The sequence below is a fragment of the Rhinolophus sinicus genome, linkage group LG05 (genome assembly GCF_036562045.2).
Source record: "Rhinolophus sinicus isolate RSC01 linkage group LG05, ASM3656204v1, whole genome shotgun sequence".
In the NCBI taxonomy this organism is placed as follows: Eukaryota; Metazoa; Chordata; class Mammalia; order Chiroptera; family Rhinolophidae; genus Rhinolophus; species Rhinolophus sinicus.
Genome location: NC_133755.1, coordinates 30236989 through 30260445, shown reverse-complemented (window position 1 = coordinate 30260445; position 23457 = coordinate 30236989). Strand labels below are relative to the sequence as shown.

The following is a 23457-nucleotide window of genomic DNA, read 5'->3' as shown; positions in this document are numbered from 1 at the left end:
TGACTTCACTGGTGAATTCCACCGTTTTAGGGAAAAAAATAGTACTAATTCAATGAAAACTCTAGGAAATAATTTCCAACTCATGAGGCCAGCATTACTCTGATGATAAAACCAAGTAAAAAGACATTGCACAAAAAGGAAACCATTGCACAAAAGGAGACCCTCATGAACAAAGATGTAAAACTCTAACAAAATATTACTAAATCAAATACAGAAATACATAAAAAGTATAATCAAGTGATATTTATAGCAGAAATACAAATGACCTGGTCAAAACCTCTCCGTCAAGAAGTGGTAGAACACGGCTTGTAGTCCAATGTTTTAGCTTCAATCCTGTGTTTTTGCTTCCTCTTTCTGTTTTTCCAGCGTACCACTCACGGTCCTAAGTACTTTACCCTTAAAGTTAACATCCCACAATTTTGCACTTAAATTTATAGTGTCATAGTGCCTTACTATTTCAAGTGCCCTTTAAGATTATTTATTTAATCATTTTCAGAAGCGTTTGTTGAATCCACCTCCCACTTCCAAAAGGTTTCTGCCTTCTCCTAGGCTTTGATAACATTCTAAATGTTATCTCTTTTATCAAATTCGTTAAAATACTTGTAATCTTACCCATGGGTCCTTTTAGGACACAGAGTCCCTTAAGATCAAGATCTTATCCATCCTTGTATCCACCACACACTGCATATCATAAATGCTACTGTATCAATGTATTACACTGTATAAGCAATGCGTTAATTATACACACTTTCAGAGCAGAAACTGTCTTAAGATGATTTTTTTTCTGCATAATACATAGCCAGGCACTCACTTATTCATTAAGAAAGAACTTATTGTACATGAAATATATATATATATAGTATTGAATAGCTAGAAAAGAAAAGACAGTAGCTAAAGCAGAATATGTAATAGAGCCGGTAAGGAAAGTGGTCTCAGTTACTCACAAAGCAATTCATCAAACACCACTGAAAATTCACTTTTTCTATCCCTATCTTTCTAAAACAATGTTTTAGTATAGACATCACAATCCATGCTGTTCCTCTCATTTGAATATCTGAAACCTCTTTTACTGGGCAAACTTACATGTTCTAAACATAGATATAACTAATGAAAGTTCAGGAGAAGGCATATTAAAATGTTCACAAGATGAAAAAGTATATTTTTCAACTGATTAAGTTTTTGAGGTTTTATGTTTTTAATGACCTTGCCCTGTAGCCCCACTTTAAAGATGCAATATACCCATCTAAATGTCAACAAAATTACATGTTCTTGGTCAGTTAATAAGGCAATAATTTTGCTGTTTATCTGCCTTTTTTGTTGTTGTTTTTTTTAGGTCTCACTCAATTCAGTCATCTAAGATGGATACAATGTCAAAAATAATTTGGGATGATTATTTTAAAACTAATTCACAGGAAAAAGACCTACATGTATTCCTTAAGACTATAAGCATGGGAATGTGGACGAAAAAAGGGGCCTCTACAGAAAGTAACCTCACTGGGTGATCGGATCATAAATTCCTAACTGGGTAGATCATGGTGGGTAGTCATACCACAGGCATAAAAATTTTTATTAAAAGGCTTATCTTTGCCTGAAGCAAACCCCGTCCATTGTTTCTGTGCATCTAGGTTAACACACTTTGGAAATAAACTGTAACCACCCTCAAGAAAGCACATAATCTTGTTAACTATCCTGTAATCCAATCTCTACCTTGCTTTTTCCCACCTCCGTGTAATCTTACTTCCGTCCTTAATTTCAAATGCATAAAAGAAGCTGCAAAACTGTTATTCTCTGGAGCATTTGAGATCTTGCGCCTCAGTGTATGTTGTCAGTTTGGATCAAATAAACTCACAAATTCTCCACAGGTTTGGCCATTTCTTACATTGACAGGAACTTGAGATCACAATTACTCAACATGACCTATTCCAGTCCTTTATTTCTGTGTTGAACATCTATCCTCTACTTCCTAAAAGGATTTGATTACTTACAGCCTTCATGTGAATCCAGCTGGCACAGAAAGCAGAATGAGCTAGATCCCAACAACTCATTGGGTCTTAATTCAATGGTTGGGCAAAATCTGCCCTAGAGAAGCTGCATTCAATCCAAATCTTTAAGCACATACAAGCAATCCCATGAGCTATTTTAGGTTATATCAAACAACTGTATTTTCCTTTTCTCTCTCTTTATACCCTTTCTGTCTCCCCTTCCACTCCCACACCCAACCCAAACTACTTTATCTCTTGTTCTCAGTAGACACTAATTTGTACAATATTTAGCAAGTGCCCTCTGGCCCATCTTAACACACCCAGATTTGTTACACGACTGACCAGCTAACATAGAAGGCTAGACTTCACAGGCCCAGTCACTGACTCAGCAAATGGCTAGTGCAGGTCCACTAGGTAGGAGGCACTGTTTTAGACAGAAGATTCCACACATAGATGGCCTCTGCTGTCATGAGCTTCTTTCAGAAGAGAGACACAGGCATTCAACACAGACATAAGAGGGCAATCACAGGTAACAATGAATGTACGAATAACATAAACAACATAAAGCGATAGAGATTTGGGAAAGCTAGGTACTTTAGACAGGGCAGTTACGTCGGCCTCTGAGAAAGTGACAACTGAGTCCTTAATGAGCCACCCATGTGAAGAACTGAGAAAAGACACAAGGGAACAGAAAGTGAAACATTCTCAAGGAAATAAATGTAGTGTGTTTGGGAAATAAAGGACACTCTTCTACATGACTACAGTTTAATCATCAAAATCAGGAAATGAACACTGTTCCACTATTACCGTCTAACCCACAAACCCCATTCAAATTTCGGGAACAGTTCTTCCATCTTTCCCAGTTTTCCATGACCTTAATGTTTTTGAAGAGCACAGTCCAGTTACTTTGCAGAATGTCCCCCAATTTATTTTAGGTGTATATGATTTTCCTCGTGATTTGTGATTTGGGCCAGGCCTTCCACAGCCGCAATGCGGTGCTCTTTTAGTGCATCATATTAGGAGGCACATAATGTTGATTTGCCCCATTAGTGGTGATGTTAATTTTTATTACTTGGTTAAGGTGGTATCTGCTGGGTTTTCCCACTATAAAGTTAATTATAAGCATGTTGTATTGGTCAATTAAGTGGTTAGTATTTTGTGGAGAGATACTTTGAGATTATGTTAATATCCTATACCTCAAAATTTCACTTACTTGTTTTAAATCCATTGATAATTTATGCCTCAATCAGTTATTACTGTGACACTTACCAAATGGTAATTTTCTAATTCCATCATTCCTTCTAGATTCGTGGTTCTCAAATAAGGATAGGGGGATGTGATTTTTGCCTCCTAGGGAACATTTTTGTTTTTCACAACTGGAGGTTGGGGGTGGGGAGGGATGCTACTATCTAGTAGGTAGAAGACAACGGGGATGCGAAACATCCTATAGTGCCCAAGACAGTTCCCTCCCATTCCCATCCCCAAAGAATTATCTTGCCTAAAATGTCACTGGTGCCAAGGTTCTAGATGTATACAGTACCTGTTCTAGATTTACTACTAAATGACATTCTGATATAGGTAGAACTTTCTGCTCTCCCTCATTTATGTATTTATTAATATTAGTATAGATTCATGGAGTCCTATTTTACTCAAAGGGTTACAATCTGTTTCTATCATTTATTTTGATACTCAAATGGCCTCACACTTAAACAACAGTAACTCCCTGAAACCAGGTCCTGTGTCCTTTGGGTATGTACTCATCACTCTTTGAGTACTTCCTTATTTTATGACATAAAATGTCCAGTCCTCAGCATTTTTCCAAAGAGCTCTGGTTCTTTTTAGTGGAGAATGATATTTAGAAACCAAGATCTGGGTGCTATGTATGCTCACTGCCATCAGACCCCGACACAGCTGGGAAATACACATCTATCTATCTGTCTATCATCTATCTGACAAAGCAGTAAGTTCATACTGATACCTCCAATTCTAATTCAAAACTACAGGGTTTTAGCCTTCCCCCCATTCCATATTTACAATCCCCGCTGCTAACACTAAGAAATTTAGCTCCCATTACCCTCAATGTGTTTACTTATTTGCTTAACTTCTCCTCCCCTTAGTGTTCCCTATATCTGGTACATAAGAAAGAAATTATGATTCTCAAAATGAAAAACATTAAGCTGGCCTTTATTATAAATAACTTACCTATGTATATGTAATTTATATATATAAACATATACAATATAAACGATTTCTACTGAAAGTGGTGTTAAGCCTCTTAGAAGAGTCTGCTGTGAAACACAGATATATAATTAACTTAAAAAATTGGGTCAAAATTAGGGTGCTATTTCTAAAGTGTATGTGAGAAAATTCTGGAAGAATTTCTTTCATAGACTTAAAGAAATCATAATGTAAAATCAGTGTGTTTCAATTAAGTAGATAGAAATTTTAAAGAATAGCATAGGTACAAAATTATAATTTAACGCAAAAAAGCCTTTACAATGAATCTCCCTGAGAAATGTACCATTAAAAGAAGAAACAAAAAACCCCAAAAACTATTTTAAACACACACACACACACACACACACACACACACACACACACACACACACACACACACAAATTGATGTAACATGAAAGAAAAACTCAATGGTGATAATTCTAAAATAACACATGTAGGTTGAGACTATCCGTAAGTATTTGAATGTTATACCTCTTAAATGAAACTAATTCCAAACTCATCATTTACTGGAGCACACTTTAAACAATAGATGTTTTATAAGTTCCCCTTTTAAAAAAAACAGTAATTAAAAAAAGACACCACTAAATTTAATCCTTAAAAGGCAAGATGACAAAAGGTGTTTGCCTAAGAACTCGCAGTGCAAAGCTCTAATTAAACACAGGAAATATAACTAGAGGCATACTAAAACATTAAGCGAAATGCCCAATTGTCAAGTGAAACTTAAATTCTATTACCTGCTTAGCATTATCCTTCCAATACATTTCTTTTTGCCTAAGTTAGCCAGAGTCAGTTTCTGTTGCTTGAAATCAAAGAACCCTAACTGATATAATGCTACATACCCTAGTTCTAAGTTAAATATGGCCTCTTCAAATTGGATATCTTTATTTATGAAATAGATTGGTTCAATTCCCATAACAGAGAAGCTTGAATTCTAGGCATAGTCAAATTTTTAGGGGCTACTGAATTAATGTAGAGAAGGCCAAAGTCTTCTAATTGTTACCAGGCAATTTCTATTAGAAGTTAGGGAATAGAGTCAGAGTTCAATATACTCGTATATTCCATAGATGAGTACATCAATTCATTTATTTTTCTTTCTGAAGGCAAACTATGATCTAATTCATCATTTGGTTTCCTTTGCACATCACTTTCCACTTCTCTTTCAAGCTTTAAAAACGAGTTTCTATTATTATCATGGATGAACCGATACTCACTTTGGAAGTGTTTTATTTTTACATTTATTTTTAAATCTTTACTACATTTCCCCCAAAAAGTAACACATACTTGAAACAAATTGAACAATACAAAGATTAATAGAGAAAAATATTAATTTTTCCTCCACTCTATCCCCTCAGGTCCCACTTTCCAGAAATCACCAATACTGATAATTTGGTACATATGCTTTCACAGTTTTCAGCATATTCACATAGTTTCTTTCTATAAAACTGAAATCATATTATACACATTTCTCAACTCATTTCACAATACATCTTGTGCATGCTTCTAGAACATAGTATATAACTCAATTAATTCTTTCTAATTACTGCATAATAATCCATTGTATAAATACACTGTAATTTATCCAATAATTCTATTAATGATGGGAATAGGCTCATCAGACTGTTTACAGGTTATTTTCCAAGACAAATTTAACATCCCTGTGCACATGTCCTTTATGTACTGGAGGACAGATACCAAAAACTGCGATTGCTGGGTCAAAAAAAAATTGTAAATGATACTTCAATATTTTTAAACCTTGTATGTGAAAGTTTTAGAAGAAAATAGAAAATAATGACTCCCATTTACCCATCATTCAAATTTAACAATTGCCACACTTTAAAGATCCCTTTTTCCCCTTGTCTATGAAATGGAAACAAATCCCCTTTTAATAGTTCTGTCTCTATGAACAGCTCTAAAAGTTTATCAAAACCCTTTTTGGAACACTAGTTATATAGTAGCCACCAGCATTTGTATTCCCTTTAATAGTATACATAACTTTTCAAAAATACATCTATAATATTCACTTCTTCCCTCTACTAAGCTCTTTGTGATGGAGAAACAGCATAATCAACGCATCTAAGACAGTAAAAAAATAGACTAGGAAAGATCATCCTAAAAGCATAAAAAGACCTTGAAAACGAACAATATCAGTCAGGCATAGAGGTATATTAAGTGACAGAGGCAACAAAGAGAAAGAAAGAGTAACATTAAGTAGATTTTTAAAAGCTAGCATTAGCTGGTAGGGAAAGTACTTAAGGGATTGCTGGTGGTCCGAGTGGGAAATTTAAGCAAAGTAATAGCAATTCATGAGGAATAGGACATGCTATTTGAATGTATTTTGGAACTAGCTGCTTAAAATATATTGCACTGATGAGAAAGCTAGGTGAATAACCACTTAGTGCTCTCCCAGCAAAGGATATTTGGAGGGAAAAACATCACCAATGTGTAAGAAAATAACATTTATTTCTTTTAAAATATAACACCCCTACTAAAGAAAAACAATATAGAATGTGTGTATATGTACACAGATACGCAAAAGGGATACTAGACATAGATGTGTTCCTCAAAAAAAGCAGAGAATGAAATTTTAAATGTTCTAGAGACGGGTTATTTAAAGGAATCCTAAAGTAAATTATTTTGTACAGTGAACACTTTATAAAATAATCATATCCTAATCTATTTATGTAAAGTGTGGTTAACTTTTTAAAATACTAAGTTCACTAATCCACAAAGCATTTATAGATTATTCATTATATGCCAGGCACTGTACATACACAGAGGGGAAAAATCTCTGCTTCTAGGAGCTACAGTCTAGTAAGTAATTTAAACACAGTTATTATAATATGGTATAAGTTTTAATGGCATTTTCTTTTTTAAGTCCACTGGTAACCATAAGATGTATGTTTGCTGCTGTACTTAGTTGAATCAGGAAAGGATTTATAGAAGAGGTGACATTTGAGTTGAATCTTGCAGGCTAAGGAATTCAGAAAACGGAAAAGAATTTCTAAAATTTGTGCAAAGCCTTGGTGATTCATCTCAATATATTTCAACTGGAAATATTTCCATGTGTAGATTTGACAAGAACCATATACGGTCTACTTAAATGAAGTTTTAAAATTGTTATTGTTATTTTTAAGTTGTTACAGCATTTATGTGAGATTGATGAATGTGTGTGTGTGTGTGCATATATGTGTGTTAAAAATGGTAGTTATAGATGTTAGAGTGAAGCTATATATTAGCTTCCACTCTCTTCATGATACACCATCTAAAACAAAAGCAAGTAGATTTGAAAATGAAACAAGGGCTCATAAAGGCACAAGAAGATAACAGCAAAAATCCGAATCCTAAATTGGCAGTCATTTACATCTCTATAAATGGAGGTATTTATACAGTAGGGTTTGTTGAAAATCTGTTTACAAAGCAGTTAGACCTTGAAATCTTGTCTCCCACTCCAAACAACTGGGCAACTAACCCTCCTCCATCTAGTTCAGTCTAGTCTCTGAAGAGTATAAATCAGAGGGTCTCTGGATTGCAGAGCATTAGCTCAGTTGAGGGAGGGTAGTGAAGGGTAAGGTAAAACATTTTTTAAAGAGAAATTGAGTAACAGAATGTTGAGACTCTTCTACCCAACCCAAAATACTAGCAGCTAAGGTATACACTCTCCCCAAAGCCGCAGACTCAGACTTAAAAGAGCTTTCTCTGGGAAGCAGACCAGCTCAAGAGAAACACCCAAATATGTGGACATCCACAGTTCCTCAAGAAACAGTCCAGCCAGGTCATCCCACAGTGAAACTCACATTCAGCAAGCTGGAACATCACAACAAGCTAGACTCCAATCAGTTTTGTAGTATACAACTCTTAAAGATCACCAAATATTTGATGAAGACTTCTGCTATAAAAGATAAGTCCAAAGAAAACAAACAGAAAAAGGAACTTGAAGAAAAGAGAGACAATAAATAGAGAAGAAAAAAACCCAAAACACTTTCAGTAATATATTTTAAAAACTAAGAAGCAATAAAATCTGAAAAGAATGTAATAGGAGAAAAAACTGAAAAGAAAAAAAAAAAGAGCTTTTGGACATTAAAAGGCATAAAAATAGAAATGGAAAATCCAACAGAAAGGTTGCAAGATAAAATTATAGAAATGTTCCTGAGAGTAAAGAAAAAAGTCAAAAATATTCAATACAGAAGATGGAAAAGATAAGAGAACCTGTCCAGGATGTTCAACATTTGAAAAGTGGAAGTTCCAGAAAAAGACAACAGAAAAAACAGAAGGGAGGAAATCACTAAAGAAACATTTTTTTAAAAATCTCCCAGAACTGAAAGATAAGACTTTCTAAATTGAAAATACCCAGCAAATGTCAATGCAATGTTTAAAAATAGAGCCACTCCAGGCGGCCCAGAGGCTCAGGCTGTTACAGCTCCATGCTCCTAACTCCGAAGGCTGCAGGTTCGATTCCCACATGGGCCAGTGGGCTCTCAACCACCAGGTTGTCAGTTCAATTCCTCCAGTCCCGCAAGGGATGGTGGGCTCCGCCCCCTGCAACTAAAATTGAACACGGCACCTTGAGCTGAGTTGCCTACCGAATGGCTCAGTTGGTTGGAGCGCATCCTCTCAACCACAAGGTTGCCAGTTCAATTCCTCGAGTCCCGCAAGGGATGGTGGGCTGTGTCCCCTGCAACTAGCAATGGCAACTGGACCTGGAGCTGAGCTGCGCCCTCCACAACTAAGATTTAAAGGACAACAACTTGACTTGGAAAAAAGTCCTGGAAGTACACACTGTTCCCCAATAAAGTCCTGTTCCCCTCTCCCAATAAAATCTTTAAAAAAATAGAGCCACTCCAAGATAACATATTATAAACTTTAGAACACTGAAAATAAGGGCTGATTCTGTCAAATTCCAGAGAGAACTAACAGGTTTCATTAAAAAGATAATTAGAATAGTGCTGGACTGTCAAATGCAACTCGAGAATCTACAACACACTGCTATAAAATTTTTAAAGAGAAACTATTTCAAATTCTATCATTTTATATCCAACCAAAATATCACAAGTTCTCAAAAAATTACTTCCTTTTACTTTCGCAGTAAGCTCCTGGAACTTATGATCAACAATATGATGGAGTAAAGAAAGAGGAAGCCATGGTATTTGAGAAATGAGATCCAACAAAAAAGAGATGAAAAGAATCCCCAGGATGATAGTGAAGGTAGATTCCAAGATGAAATGATTGCAGCAGGCCTAGAGATCGACTGGAACAGATCGCAAGGTATCAGAAAAGACTTCACAAACATGAAATTAATGGTCAACATATGGATAATTTTAACTAAAAACATCTTAAGACTTAAAATTATACAAATAAAATCATGTCCTGAAATTACATATTCATGCCATTAAATTTAATTTTAATGTAGTTAGAGTAAGTCAAGTCATTTCTTGCTAATATTCTAAAAATTGTTACCAGGATGAATTCTTCATTGACGAAGCAATATAGCAATTCTAAATTATTTTTTAAATGTTTGCTGGTGAGATTTAAGACAGTTCACAGAGATCATCCAAGTACCTGGACGTATCAGGCACAGATATTTATCCAGATTTTAATACACAGTAGTTTCTTCAACGTGTAGAAAGAATGTTTTATTCCTTTGTAGTAGTTCAAAGTTGAAAAGTCATTTGAGAATTGAAAATGCAGGACAGCACATAATAGGTACTTAATAAACACTTGTTGGGACTGCTCTTTCTTTTCCAATCTATAAATAAAGAAGATGCAAATGAAGATAAAAGTAACTATATATTTTATATATTCACACATATGCATATACATGCACACACACACATATACTCACAAATATTTAAAATTTCTTATAGCTCTATACTAATTTTCCATTTCATGTTTTAATATATTTCACAATTTTAACTGAAATAATTGTTTCAAAAATATGTTCTATTATACGTTCTGGCAGTTAAAAAATATTTTAAATAACATCATCTTATTTTCTATTAAATATAATAATATAAATATTTGTTAATTGTTGTTGTCATTCTTAGATAGTACGGGGGAAAATATTTCCAAAAAAATGAATGATTAACTTGTTGAGTTAAAAAAAGGCTTATCTCCAAAAGTATTTACAAGTATTTTATTTAATTAGCTTTGATAAAATTACTGATCAGAATTGACTTTTCTTAAGTAGATAATTAATAATCTAAAAAATATACAAAGACAAATATGCATTAAATGCCTCCACATATATTACATGTATCAGAGATTGCAAATTCAAATGTCTGTGGGTGGAGTGGTGAGGACACAAAATGGAGAACTTGCGCATCTCCTGCTAAGAATTACCTTATGCGCTCAGACTCAGACCGCTAGATCATTATTTCACTCTATGAGAATGTAGAAATCAGGTTTTTATGTGAATTTTCCTATTTTCAAATCTTGGCAGTAATTCAACTATTTTTTCAAATTACATTAGCGAATCAAAACATGCATGTGTTCTGAATTCAGTTTCTACTAGTTTACAGGGCCTGTGGTATATGTCCTCTAAAATTGAGACCTAGATTTTCCTCTGTGTTATGCAGAATAGCATATCACATACAAATACATTTGTGTAGAGTGAAAGGATTCATCTGAGTGTGACTAAGGATTCAAATGAATCAATACATACTTATTGAATACCATCTGAGCCAGACCTTGTACAAGCTACTATGGTGGAATAAAGAGGTATGACCGGATATAAATAATTAACATAAGCTTTCAATCTTTCTCTTTCCTTGTCTTCTAAAGTTGACATATAATGTATCATGTAAGCCAGGACACCCCTAGTAGTGAAAGAAGGCACTGTTAATAATTATGCTAAGAACAGGTGAAAACTGGGACCATGACAGACAACCCAGGCTGTACAGTCACTGTAACTAAAAGAAATTGGTCTGTTTTAGTCTCTTGTCCTCTGCCTACCCCAGGCTCACACCCTCCAAGGAGGCTCCTGCCTTGACAGGCTAGTTCCTCAGTACTGTGATCAGTGAATCAGAAAGAAAGGGGGTAAAAAGGAAGATGAGAGTTGCCTTATGATAGATACAAGAGTTAGAATTTTGTGCTGCAAATGTTTGTTTGATTGTTTCATATTTAAGAGGTGCAGAACCAGCAGCCATGTGGGATGGTAGTAGATGGAAGAGGGTAAAAAGAAAAGAAAATTACTGAAGACTGTGATGCCTTCATGTCATTTGACCAACAGTGGTAAAATACTCAAGTTATTTGAAAAGACTTTTATTGCATGGACGTTAGACTAATACCACCTGAGATTGAACCAGAGAGGCTATGGTGCCTGTAATCTGGTGGTTAAATTTTATTGGAGGAGAAAAAAGATTAACAAATAGTTAATACAATACAATACAAAATTGAATGCTCAATTGTAGGATACAAACTACAAATCTGTAGGACCTAAGATAGAAAGGTCAAAGAAAGCAATATGAATCAATCTCCCCTTTCTTGTTATTTTAATTTCCCCTTTAAAGGAATCCAGGAGACAAGCACAAGCAGAAGAGTTGTGGTTTACATGGATCTATGCCACTTCTCAATTGTACATAATGGCAGTCCAACTAATCCCCACTAAATTCAGATTAAGGTGTCAAATATTAAAATAAAACCAAAGTCCAGGATTAATCAAAATACGATTCGTCTTTCTTTGACTATCATACAATTAAAAATGATACTTTATTTAAGTCTGGATTCCACCACACCTTTCAGTCAGAAACCAAGGGATGCTTGGGAAACGGCAATGACACAGAAGTCTGACCTCCAACCACCTGGATGGGCAAACCACGGATTTACCACCAGGAGCAAAGACTACCTGATCCGGCATAGAACAAGCAGACTGAGAGCATGCGAGGCATCTATAATATACATAATAATACATCCACATTTTCCAACTCATATACAAAGACAGAATGATCTGAAACTTTTCCTCATTCCTTCCATGAACTGTCCCCACCTGCCCAGGATACAACACAAATACTCAGATTCAGGGCTGGGAGTGGAGAGTGAAAGGTGAGAAGGGAGAACATAAAAAAGTGACATAAATATTCACAGCACTAAATACATTCAGTCATCAAATACTTAGTTCACATCAAGCATTCAGAGTGGTGCAATACACACAGGCCATGCGAATGTCCAAATGTCCACAATTCTCCGTGGAAAGGCTGTCCACAATCCAAACTACTCAGCTAAAGACAAGAATATCCTTTTAGTTGAGCTTTTTGTGTGACTTATATTTACATGAATAATTTTTAAATATCATTATAGCCATAAGCACGAGGGAAATATTGAGTACCTTAGAGAAAGGACTATGAAATAATTACTAAAAGCAAAAATCAGTATTACTATTATACTGTCATGCAAAAAACCAGCACTTTTCAAAAAAGAAAAAAAAATCTGAAGTAAAACAAAATCCACATTTGGTTTTAGACTATTAGAAGAAAATGTATTCTTCTACCCCTATCCTCGTTCCCCAAATCCCCACTCCATTAGATTGTCAGCTACCTTTCAGAAACCCTAGCGGGCCCATTTTGCAGTGACCTTTAATCAGTCTCCTCTGAGACACAATCCACTGGACAGAATTCTTTTCCATTTGCCAAAGTTATTTTCTAGCACTCCAAGTTACCATTTTAGTTTCAATTCCCACCATGAACTTTTAAAATTCATTTCTCTCCGTCTTCAGGAAATGCTACCTTCAAGAAATACAGTGGAATAGTTATAAATTCCTGTGTGACCACTTACTAAATATTCATTTTTTAAGCAAGTTATCAATACCTTGCAAAGTCATTAAGAATATTAAGTGATAATAATATTCACAAAGTTCCTGATAAATGCTGTAGGGGATGCAAAAGAAAGGGTAGCTTTTTTAAAAAAGACAGAGAAATAAGTACTACTCAGTATTTGCTCAAAGAGAGAGAGGAAAAAAAGACTTGCTTAGCTTATCTTTTGCTAAAACTTAGAGGCACCTAAATTAGAAACATTCCTTCGAATATTCAAAGGAGGGAAAAACCTCGGAGGTTTATGGCAAAGACATGAACTACACGCCAGTATTGTTACACTGATTCACCATTAATACATGTTACGAATCTACAGAGGACTATAGGATTTATTTCAGTCTTTTCTCACAATTGCAGCACATTCTGTTATCAAGGAGAAACATTCCAACTCCATAATTTTTTATTTCAAATAAAAATTTTAAAAGTGCCTTAAAAAGAGACGTCTTCTCAATGTTCCTTCCCTAGTAAACAGTGAAAAACAAATGCATAGGACTCTGTTTAAGGCTGAGGGCATGCTTACCCAATATTGTGCCCTGACAACTATGAAGCTACGAAGTCAGACAGTTGGAGATACACGGCTGGGAGAGCTACCATCTAGAGACCTAACCTGCCCTCCAGAAGTCTTTCTAACAAAGACTACACACACATTGTGCACCTCTCAGGGGCTAAGAGCCGAATCCAGAGCCAGTGCTTCATACTATCAGCTCCCCACTGGCACAGAGGCTCCTAATAGTCTCAGGGCTGCTGGCTATTACCCATGCATACTCAACACATGATGCACTGAACTTCAAAATTTATTTTCTTAACAAAACTTATAAAGTATCTATGCCCAAGTGCAATATTCTGCCAGACTAAGTTTTTAACCTCTTTATACTCTCGTGACCTAATATGGGGCTAGAATAATCTGATCTCTGATTTCTTATCTCATAAGTGTATTGGGGCACTAATACATTAACATCTAATATGCTGTGAGCTACCTGGAGAAAAGTGCTATTTAAAAACAAATAGCTCAATAGTCAATAATATTGTAATAACTATATATGGTGTCAGATGGGTACGAGATTTATCAGGGTGATCATCTCATAAGTTATAACTATGTTGTATATTTGAAACTCATAATATAATTTTGTATGTCAACTCTAATCCAAATATAAAACAATTGTTTTTTTTAAAGATAGGGAGGCTTTAGCTAAAAAATAAAAACAACTTTATATTTTTTCACTGGTAAAGTGAATTGCTCCTTTTTTCCCCCAGTGCTGTCCTTAATAATTTGAGATTTCATCCCAGCTTTCAGTCAAAAAAATTAATACTCAATTTGAAACTTAAAGAGTATCTACTTTTTTTCAAAATAAAAAATAACATTGCTTTTTACAGTTATAAAACTAATACATGGCATTAAAAAAAATCAAGCAATACTGAAAAGTATTAAGAAGAAAAAGATAGTCATCGATAACCTCAATACCCCAACAAAATTCTACCACCATTAAGACATAGTTCTATGCATATACATACCTACTGGATGGGTATATGTATTTTACAGAAATAAGGTCATATTCCCTATAGTGATTTTTTTAACCTAATATGTTTTAGAGATCTGGAACAGCTATAATATTTAATATCATGGATTATCTATAATTAACCAGTCACCTAAAATTAAAGATTTATGGGTTTTTTTCCAGTTATTCCTGCACTACAGTGAATCCCTTTACATTCTGATTTCATTACTTTTTAGAAAAGGAATTATTAGTCAAGTGATATAGATACTTAAAATTATGAAAATATCACCAGATTACCTCTGAAGAAGTAGAATCAATTTTCAAGTCCAACAGTAGATGAAAATACCCATTTACTCCACAATTTACTGATTATGCTTATTTTCTCTCATCTTTGCCAATTTGATAAACAAAAATTATATCTCACTGTTTTAATTGTATTTCATTACTTCACTACTAATAAACAATCATTTGATGGGTTTATAGAGCATTGGTATTTCTTCTGTGAACTACCTTCTCCTAATTTTTGGCTGTGTTCTGTGTTTTATAGACTTGCAGTCTGTTTTTGCTATTGCTTTGTGGGAGCTCTTTACACAATAAAGAGAATATATCTTTGTCTGCATATATGTCATAAATAATAATTAGCAGTTTGTCATTTGTCTTTCAACTTTTTTTGATACTTTTTAAATAAAATGACTATAAATCTTTATTTAGTCAATCTATTCATCTTTAAGTTCATGGGGCTTGGGTCATACTTAGAAAGACATTCCTTATTTCAATATCATAAAATTATTCACCTGAGATATCTAGGAGTGTTAGGATTTTTTAATTAAACATTTAATCCATCTTAAATTTATTTGGGTATATAATATAAAGGAGAGATTCAGCTTTATTTTTTCTAAATTCCTACTCAATGATTCCAATAGTATACATTGAAGAATCCATCCTTTCCACTCTCACTGAAATTCTATCTTCAACATATGATAAATCACATATATTTATGTCATTCTAAACCCTCTACTCTAAAACATTGATATATATATACAATATAATATATTATATTTATCTATACCAAGATTAACATGACCAAAAGTATTCCTTTATTTAAAGCTAGAAGCATAAAAATTCAACTGATATTTAAAACAAAAACCAAAAAAATAACTAAAAAATCGGTCAGGAAAATCTATTTTTCATATTAATGAGTTGTTGAATATATTAAATATATAAAAAAAGAAATCCAATGGAAATGTTGAAACATACATCTTTATATGTTTACATAATGAAAGCTTACAGTTATTATTCAAGTTATTTATTCAATTATATTGGGCTATGAGACAGAATTATGATGTGGCGCCCTCTGCTGGGTTTTCCAATCACAAGCTCAACCTAATATCACTTACTGGTGTAAAATCAAACATTTGAAGCATTCAAATGAAAAATCACTTTTTCAATCCTTGATCACTTTCAGCCTTGGCAGAGATTATATAAAAGTTATAATCAATATTTATTTCATTGTAACAAGACTTTACTAATTTATCATTAAGCAAAATATCAGTACAGGTTTTTCCTTTAAAATAAAGAGTATAATATAAAAGTTATGCTAAACAACATGTTTCAATATACCTTATTTCTGTCACCATTTCTATCACTTGGCAATATATTCAGGTTTCTAAGGCCACATTTATGACAAGACATTTTAACAAATTACTATTTTGGTAATTTAATCTATTTTTCTTGCCTTGTCAGTTTAATCAAAATAAATTTATTTTAAAACATCAGAATAATCCTTAATATTATCTTCATTACTAGAAAAAAAATGAAAGAAGTTTTAGAGTTACTCATCACCAGTGATAATAAATAGCTTCCATGTATTGAGTGTCATTTATGAGAATGTAGTATAAGTTCTGCATTTTCTTTACCTTGTATATACAGCTCCAAAAGATGAAAAAAATTGAGGCCCAGAGAGATGATATAAATTGCTCAAGATGAATTTGAGAACCAAGATTCAAATTTAGGTGGGTCTCAAAGACTCAAACTTTTCTACCAAACAATAGACAACAGTAAAAATATACTTTTAACATGCAATTTCTCCATTTGTCAATGCAACAGCAACTGGGGGTTTGGGGGGAGCAAGTTGATGGGGAAAATGTTAGAGATGTATAAGATAGTTGTTCATATATAAAATAATAGCTTAGATCGTTAGGAAAATATTTTTATTTTACATAATGCTGCCAGCTAGTGGTCCTATTTCATATTGAACCACAGGGAACAATACTGCATTTTCACATTACTGTATCAAAAATTCCACATTTACCATTCTAGAATCATGTTCCTAAATTCTGTATGCATAAGCCTGACTGTATGATATTTTACATTATCCCAGAACTAAAGGAAAATGTCTCCTCAACCATCATTAGCATCCTTTGCCCAGTTCTTGCCCTAAACCCCAATAAAAATATGAGCTATGCCTAAAGAGAAAAGAATTCATCAATTCCCAACAGGTAGAAACTGAAAGATAGACATGTCACTGTCTATGAAAAGGAAACCTACTTTATTTTAAATATTTTCGGATAATTTTAGGACATTTATAAATTCCTTAATGACAAAATACATAAATATTTCTCTATACTAGTCAAAAGTTTGTCATAATGTGGGCATAAGGACAAAATTATTGCCTAAGTATTGTTGAACATTATTCTATACAGATCTAAAATTAGAGAGCATTTTATAAAGTAGTGCTGTTAGCAAAGTATGTTGTTTTGGTGCTGACAATAAGTAGTTACAGTTCTGAAATTTCCTTTGAGAAAAAAAGTATCTGAGTACAATTTTTGCATTTAAAACCGTCATATTTCATTGATAATTCGTATTCTTAAGAGAAATACTCTGTGCAGCGCACATAAAGCAGTACACATCATGGTATGTTGTTTAACACAGTGATATAAAAATATTCTTGTTTGATTTCTTTAATCATATGACATAATTACTTAAATGATTTTCTCAGAAATCACAACTTAATTAGATGAAAAGACAATATATTCCATAATATTCTAACATTGCATAAAACAAAAACACTCTGGTATTCAAATATATTAGCAGCAAGGAAAACCTGATCTAGGTTTATTCTGTAGTGAAAGAAAGAAGCAGCAGGAAAAGGAAAAGAAAGCACCCAGAACACAGCAAAGAAGAAAGAGCCCCTCTGTTGGATTAACTAAGATCAAAATGTAAACAATAAACAAAAAGGATCCTACTGGAGAGTCCAGTGTTCCTTCTTGCCTTCATTCTGTCACAGACACACACAACTGCCAAATGCCATCCCACTTAGTAGGTGCACCATATGTGAAGCTTATTTTGCGGCTAAAAACAGTAAGAGTTTCTCTTATACACACACGGGTGCACACACCACACATTAGTCGGTATAATAAACATTAGTGAGGAAAAAAGCACCAATTATAAATTCACTTTTTAAAACACTAAAAATATTTCTATATAGTGGTCATAAAACTTACAAACATTTCCTGTATTGTCAAAGCTGGTAAGAACATCTTCAATATTCAAAGATCCACTATTGTGCCTAGAAAGGAAAAAAGCATTTTCTTTAATGATTCTGAAATATTAACAATTTGTTAATTTTTTAAAAAGCTGAGACTACATTGTGATACACCCAATACTAATAAACCCTTCCATGTTATATTTTTTAAATATTTCTGCCCACTAGAGGGAGAAAGAAAAGAAATAACAGAATGTAGTCCTCCCACTATTTAATGAAATAACATTGTCTGACGATTAATCTATATTTTAAAGTACTAATATTTTTATTGTTGTTTTAGTTACATAAAGGTGAGATTATTAATCTTTTTAAAGATAACAAAACTAAATAAAACCTTATACTTTGAGAAACTCAAAAGAAAAATAAACAATCAACTTCTGGAACCTCAACAAAACCTAAATTTCCTCTATAACAGCCCAACAAACTCAGAACTCATCACAAAGAACAAACCAAACTTCAGGTCTGTACATTCTATCTGCAGGGAGTTCTAAATATCAGAGGGCAATGTTTTGTATGTTTTGCCCACTAATCTTAATTCCACTCCCTTTAATTTTAATCTCTTTTCTCTTGACAATCCTTTAAATACTTAATTTGACCACTGATATTTTATTAATACTTATAAAAGATACTATTCTTCATATACAAATGGACCCAACTGTCAACAGGTCATAGAGTTTGAGTTACTTTTCCAGGGGTGGTAAAATACTGGTGCTAATGGATCTAAAATCTTCTACATTCAACCCTATATACCTTATATCCATAGTTCTTTAAGGTGTTATGATAGTTTACAATAACTGTTAATAATTCATAATAAAATTTATTTCATCAACACTACTTTAACTTTGTCATTAAAACTTATCCTAAGTTATATATAATGCTTTGGACTGAATTGTGTCTCCCCTAAAATTCATATGTTGAAGTTCTAATCTCCAGTACTTCAGAACGTGACTGTATTTGGAGATAGGGCCTTCAAAAAAAGAAATAAATTTAAATGGGGTGCTTCGGGTAGGCTCTAGTGCAACAGGACTCGTGTCCTTATGAGAAATGGAAACACAGACAACAGGACACATGCACAGAGGGACAACTATGTGAAGAGGCAGCAAGAGGGCAGCCACCTGGCAGGTCAAAAAGACAGGCCTCGGAGGAAACCAAACAGCAACACTTTGATCTCAGACTTCTAGATCCAAAACTGTGAGAAAATAAACATGTTGTTTAAGCCACCCAGTCTGTAGTGTTTTGTGTGGGGAGCCCTAACACACTAACACGTACATATAGTAAGAGAATACACGAGAACTGCATTACTCTTTTCAGAAAAACTTTACTTCTATCATAGAGACCAAGTTCTCTGGTAGAGTGACTGAGTGAGAATGCAGAAAGTCATCTGCGGTAATCAATGGCCAAAGAAGCATTGGGCTCGACAGAATCACAATCTACGGCAATGAAGTTGCCAACCGCAAATCTAACTTTCATCACCGTAACACAACGATTCTGCATCTTCTCTGTGCATGCAAGCTTCTAAGTATAGAGGAGGTTATTTATGCTGACATGAAAAACTACAGGTGAAACAAGGGAGGAAAAAGAACAAAGTATTCAACATGTAAAATACAAGATGACACTATTAAAATGATCGGCAATACAGTATCGAATTAAAAAAACTTTCCTAATAAGCAATGTATTGTTCCTCCAAGAAAAAACTGCTCATAATCCTATCATGCAGTAATAACCACAGCTAATATTTTGGTATATAGCCTATAATGTTATGCTGTGCTCATGTAACTGTCATTAAATGACTGAAAGCACATTGTCCATACTGTTCTTGTGTGTTTTCGTTTAACATATTATAAATTATTTCCCACATCATTAAGGATTCTTCCTGCAACGTGATTTTAATGGCAGCCAAGTAGTCCAAGGAATGACTGTTTACACCATAATTTATTGAATCAACACTTTGTGTTGGATTTTTAGATCATGCCCAGTTTTGTGCTTTTGTGCATATTGCTGCAATGAACAGGATGTAGAAATATCAGCGAGCCCATTTCTGATTATTTCCTTAGGATAAATTCCTAAAAGTGGAATTGTTTTACGGCCTAGTTTTAATAAGGACATTATCGCATATTCTCTCTCTCTCTCTCTCTCTCTCTCTCTCTCTTTCCTTCCCTCCCTCCCGCCCTCCTTCATCAGAATAAACATTTGAATTGAAATCTGAATCTGAGACAAGAGTTGAAAAAAAGGACTAAGGAGCAGTTCACTGGGGCAGATAATTATTTGAAGAGGGGGTGGGGTGGGGAGGAAGCTACTAAAGAAAATTATTGTAGCCAAAAAGTATCTAGAGGCTAAACTAAGGCACAGCAAAATATGACGCCAACTGTACAAACAAAAGCAAAAATAGATAAATGTGGCATTACCCATACAATGAAATATTATTTGGCCATAATAAAGGAATAAAGTACTGACACATGCTATCACATGGACGAATCAAACATATTATTGTAAGTGAAAGAAGCCAGATATAAAAGGCCACATATTATATGATTCTATTTATAAGAAATATCCAGAATAGTAGGCAAATTTCATACAGAGAGAATGTAGATTAGTGGTTGCCAGAGACTGAAGGGAGTAGGAACCTGGGGAGTTACTACTAATGAGCACGGGGTTTCTTTTTAGAGTGATGAAAAATTTCAGGAATTAAGACAGTGGTGATGGCTGCACAGCGTTATGAATATACTACAAGCCAAGGAGTTGTACACTTTAAAATGGTTAACATGGTGCATTTTATCTTGATTAAAAAGAAAATTGGTCAAAAAAAAAAAAAAAAAGACAGAAAAAATAAACCAGAGAATGGAATGGGCCCTAAAAGACTTCATAAGAACAAAGAGAGGTTTTCAGAAGGATAAAGTTTGAAAAACTTGATTCTAGATGCAATTTACTTTGGAGCGTTATTATAAATTAATGGCTAAAGAAATTTTTCAGTCTTATATCTACTAGTTATAGAAAACTAATAGATGATTTCTACATGTAATACATGAAATTTTGAAAAAAAAATCAAGAGAACATTTCAATTTATTGAGACTTTGAATATATGTATATGTAAGCAAACTGCATAAACCATCGTAATTGGAGTTTAAAACAAACTTGAAAACTAAGTTATAATTAGCCTATATCTATGATTTAAGTTCCTTGAAAACATGACTTCAATGGATTAGTCGTTTAGTTTTCTACACACACTGGATCATATTTTGAAAATTCTATTAAGTTCGTTCTAAAATACAAAATAAAATGCAAGAGAACGAAACCTGCTTTGATATTTACTTCTGCTGTTAATATCACTAACGTTAAAACTATGCTTTTTAAATATAAATTCAGTATTTGTATTTGCCTCAAATGCCAGCCTTGCCAAGCTTTACATGGGTACCTATCATATACCACATATATAAGGATAAGCTGCCATACATCTAATTTCATAAGCGTATCATTCCCATCATTAGTTTTTATTAGTGAGCACTCATGGGGTACATACTAAATTCAGTGGGGTGAGAATTTATTTATTTTTTCCTTTCCCTAGAGAAGCAATATATGATCTCGCAGTGCATCTGTTGTACTAGAAAGATGCAACACAAAGACAAACTCATTCTTGACTTCTCGCCCATTCTAAGCTCCCAGGACAAGCCGAAAGTCAAGAGGCTTCTAATTCAGCAATTACCATAGCAACAGTAGGCTTATTCAAAGGAAGGGGAACAGTTCAAGTCTCTCCGCTTTTTCTATACCTAAGACATGTATACATTTATTAAAGGAAAAAGTCAGGTACTTCTATGATTCCAAATATCATGTATTTTAAAGCTTCCAGAATATGCAAATTCCTACTGCACTGAAAATAAGTTGAAATGTGGGGATAGGGTACAATTTCTAGAATCTATACAGTAAGCTCTATGCAATAACAATCCAGCTTATAAGACTGGGAGAAGGAATTTTTAATGGAAGATTTTTAGTATAAGCATCTCTAGTATATATTAGTTTTCTATACATGCATTTATCTAATAGCAAAAGCCTCTTCTATAAAATTCTAAGAAATAAAGCACCAGAAAGACAAGAAGCCATTGTTAAGGAATAAAGTAGGAGTCACCCGAGGTTTTGATTTCCTAACTCTTAATACTCACTTTGGAACAAAGAGTAGACCATCCTCAGACATACGGAAAAGACAACAGATTTGGAGGATTTCATAACCTAACTTTTACACTGTCTAGACTTTTGCTTCTGATAAAAAGTCACCAAGAGAAATTCTTTATTCCTTCATTTGAAGTATCATCATGTAAAACTGACAGAAAATAATGATCAAAGTTTTAATTTGGGCCACTGCTTATATACTTTTTAATAATATAAACAAATATAACTATGTACTTTGAATTCACAAATATCTAGTTTTTTACTCTCTTAGGATATTCATTTTTGAGTCTAATAAACTTTCAAGGGGCAGAAATCAATACGTAGGAAAATTTTCAGCAGGACAAGACTAATAAAAGGTATTGATAAGTATTAATCACCATACACGCATCATCTCTGTTAATTGTGGCAGGTGATCTTAGGTGATAAGAAAGAACTAAGAAAGTGAAAATGGGGTTTATATTCATGATCTATAGGAACAAAACATCTCAAATGCTCAGCCTTTATTAGAACCCAGAAGCAGATTCACCTTATAACATACATTCATCTCCCTTTCTCCCCATAGAGATGGTCTCCGACGATTCTGCCTTGTACTTTCTCACCCTCATATATTTTCTAGTGCTTTTGGCCTGTTAGGAATAATGTCTCCCTTCCTCTCAGAACTTTCAAATACTTCCAGATCCAGTTCGCAATCCTGCTCCTCAAGGCCTTCCAAAAATCCTTTGTACCTCTAAATTCCTGATATGTGTGAAGTTTTCCACTGATGTGGAAATTAGTTACATACTGTGTGGTTGGAGTTCTTAGAATGAATGGTGAACTTTCCTTCTTATCTAATTATTTTTTATCATGTAACTTTTCACGTACTTAAGCTCCTTGAGGATAGTCTATCTTATATTTCTTTTTATTTGTCTACATTGAAGATGCTATTAAGTATTTACTGATTTGAATTTATTTAAAACTGTTCATCATTTTTCTCAACCATTCCATAGTGTTGATTTAACAAACTTAAAAAATATAGAGGAAGATGATGGTACTCCATTTCAAAAACTACTTTCTAAACCACTTCCTTTGGCTAGTGCAAGTAATTTTAAAAAATGTTAATGTTCACAATTCAAATAATACTGAAGGTAACCAAAGAACTGTCATGGAAGCATGTTGAGAAAAGAGTTGATATGAGATATGAAAGGAACAAGAATGTAAATCCATGTGGAGTGGATAACAGAGAACAAGGAAAAGC

The 23457-nt window shown here is 33.8% G+C and overlaps 1 protein-coding gene across 1 annotated transcript in view; it reads right to left on the bottom strand.

Moving 5' to 3' along the window:
* CAMKMT (calmodulin-lysine N-methyltransferase) overlaps positions 1 to 23457 on the bottom strand; it is a 329078-nt gene that overhangs the window by 291955 nt on the left and 13666 nt on the right. The window contains exon 3 of the mRNA XM_019748655.2: positions 18022 to 18086. Within this exon, the coding sequence (XP_019604214.2) occupies positions 18022 to 18086 (65 nt within the window). The remainder of the gene's footprint in view (positions 1 to 18021; positions 18087 to 23457) is intronic.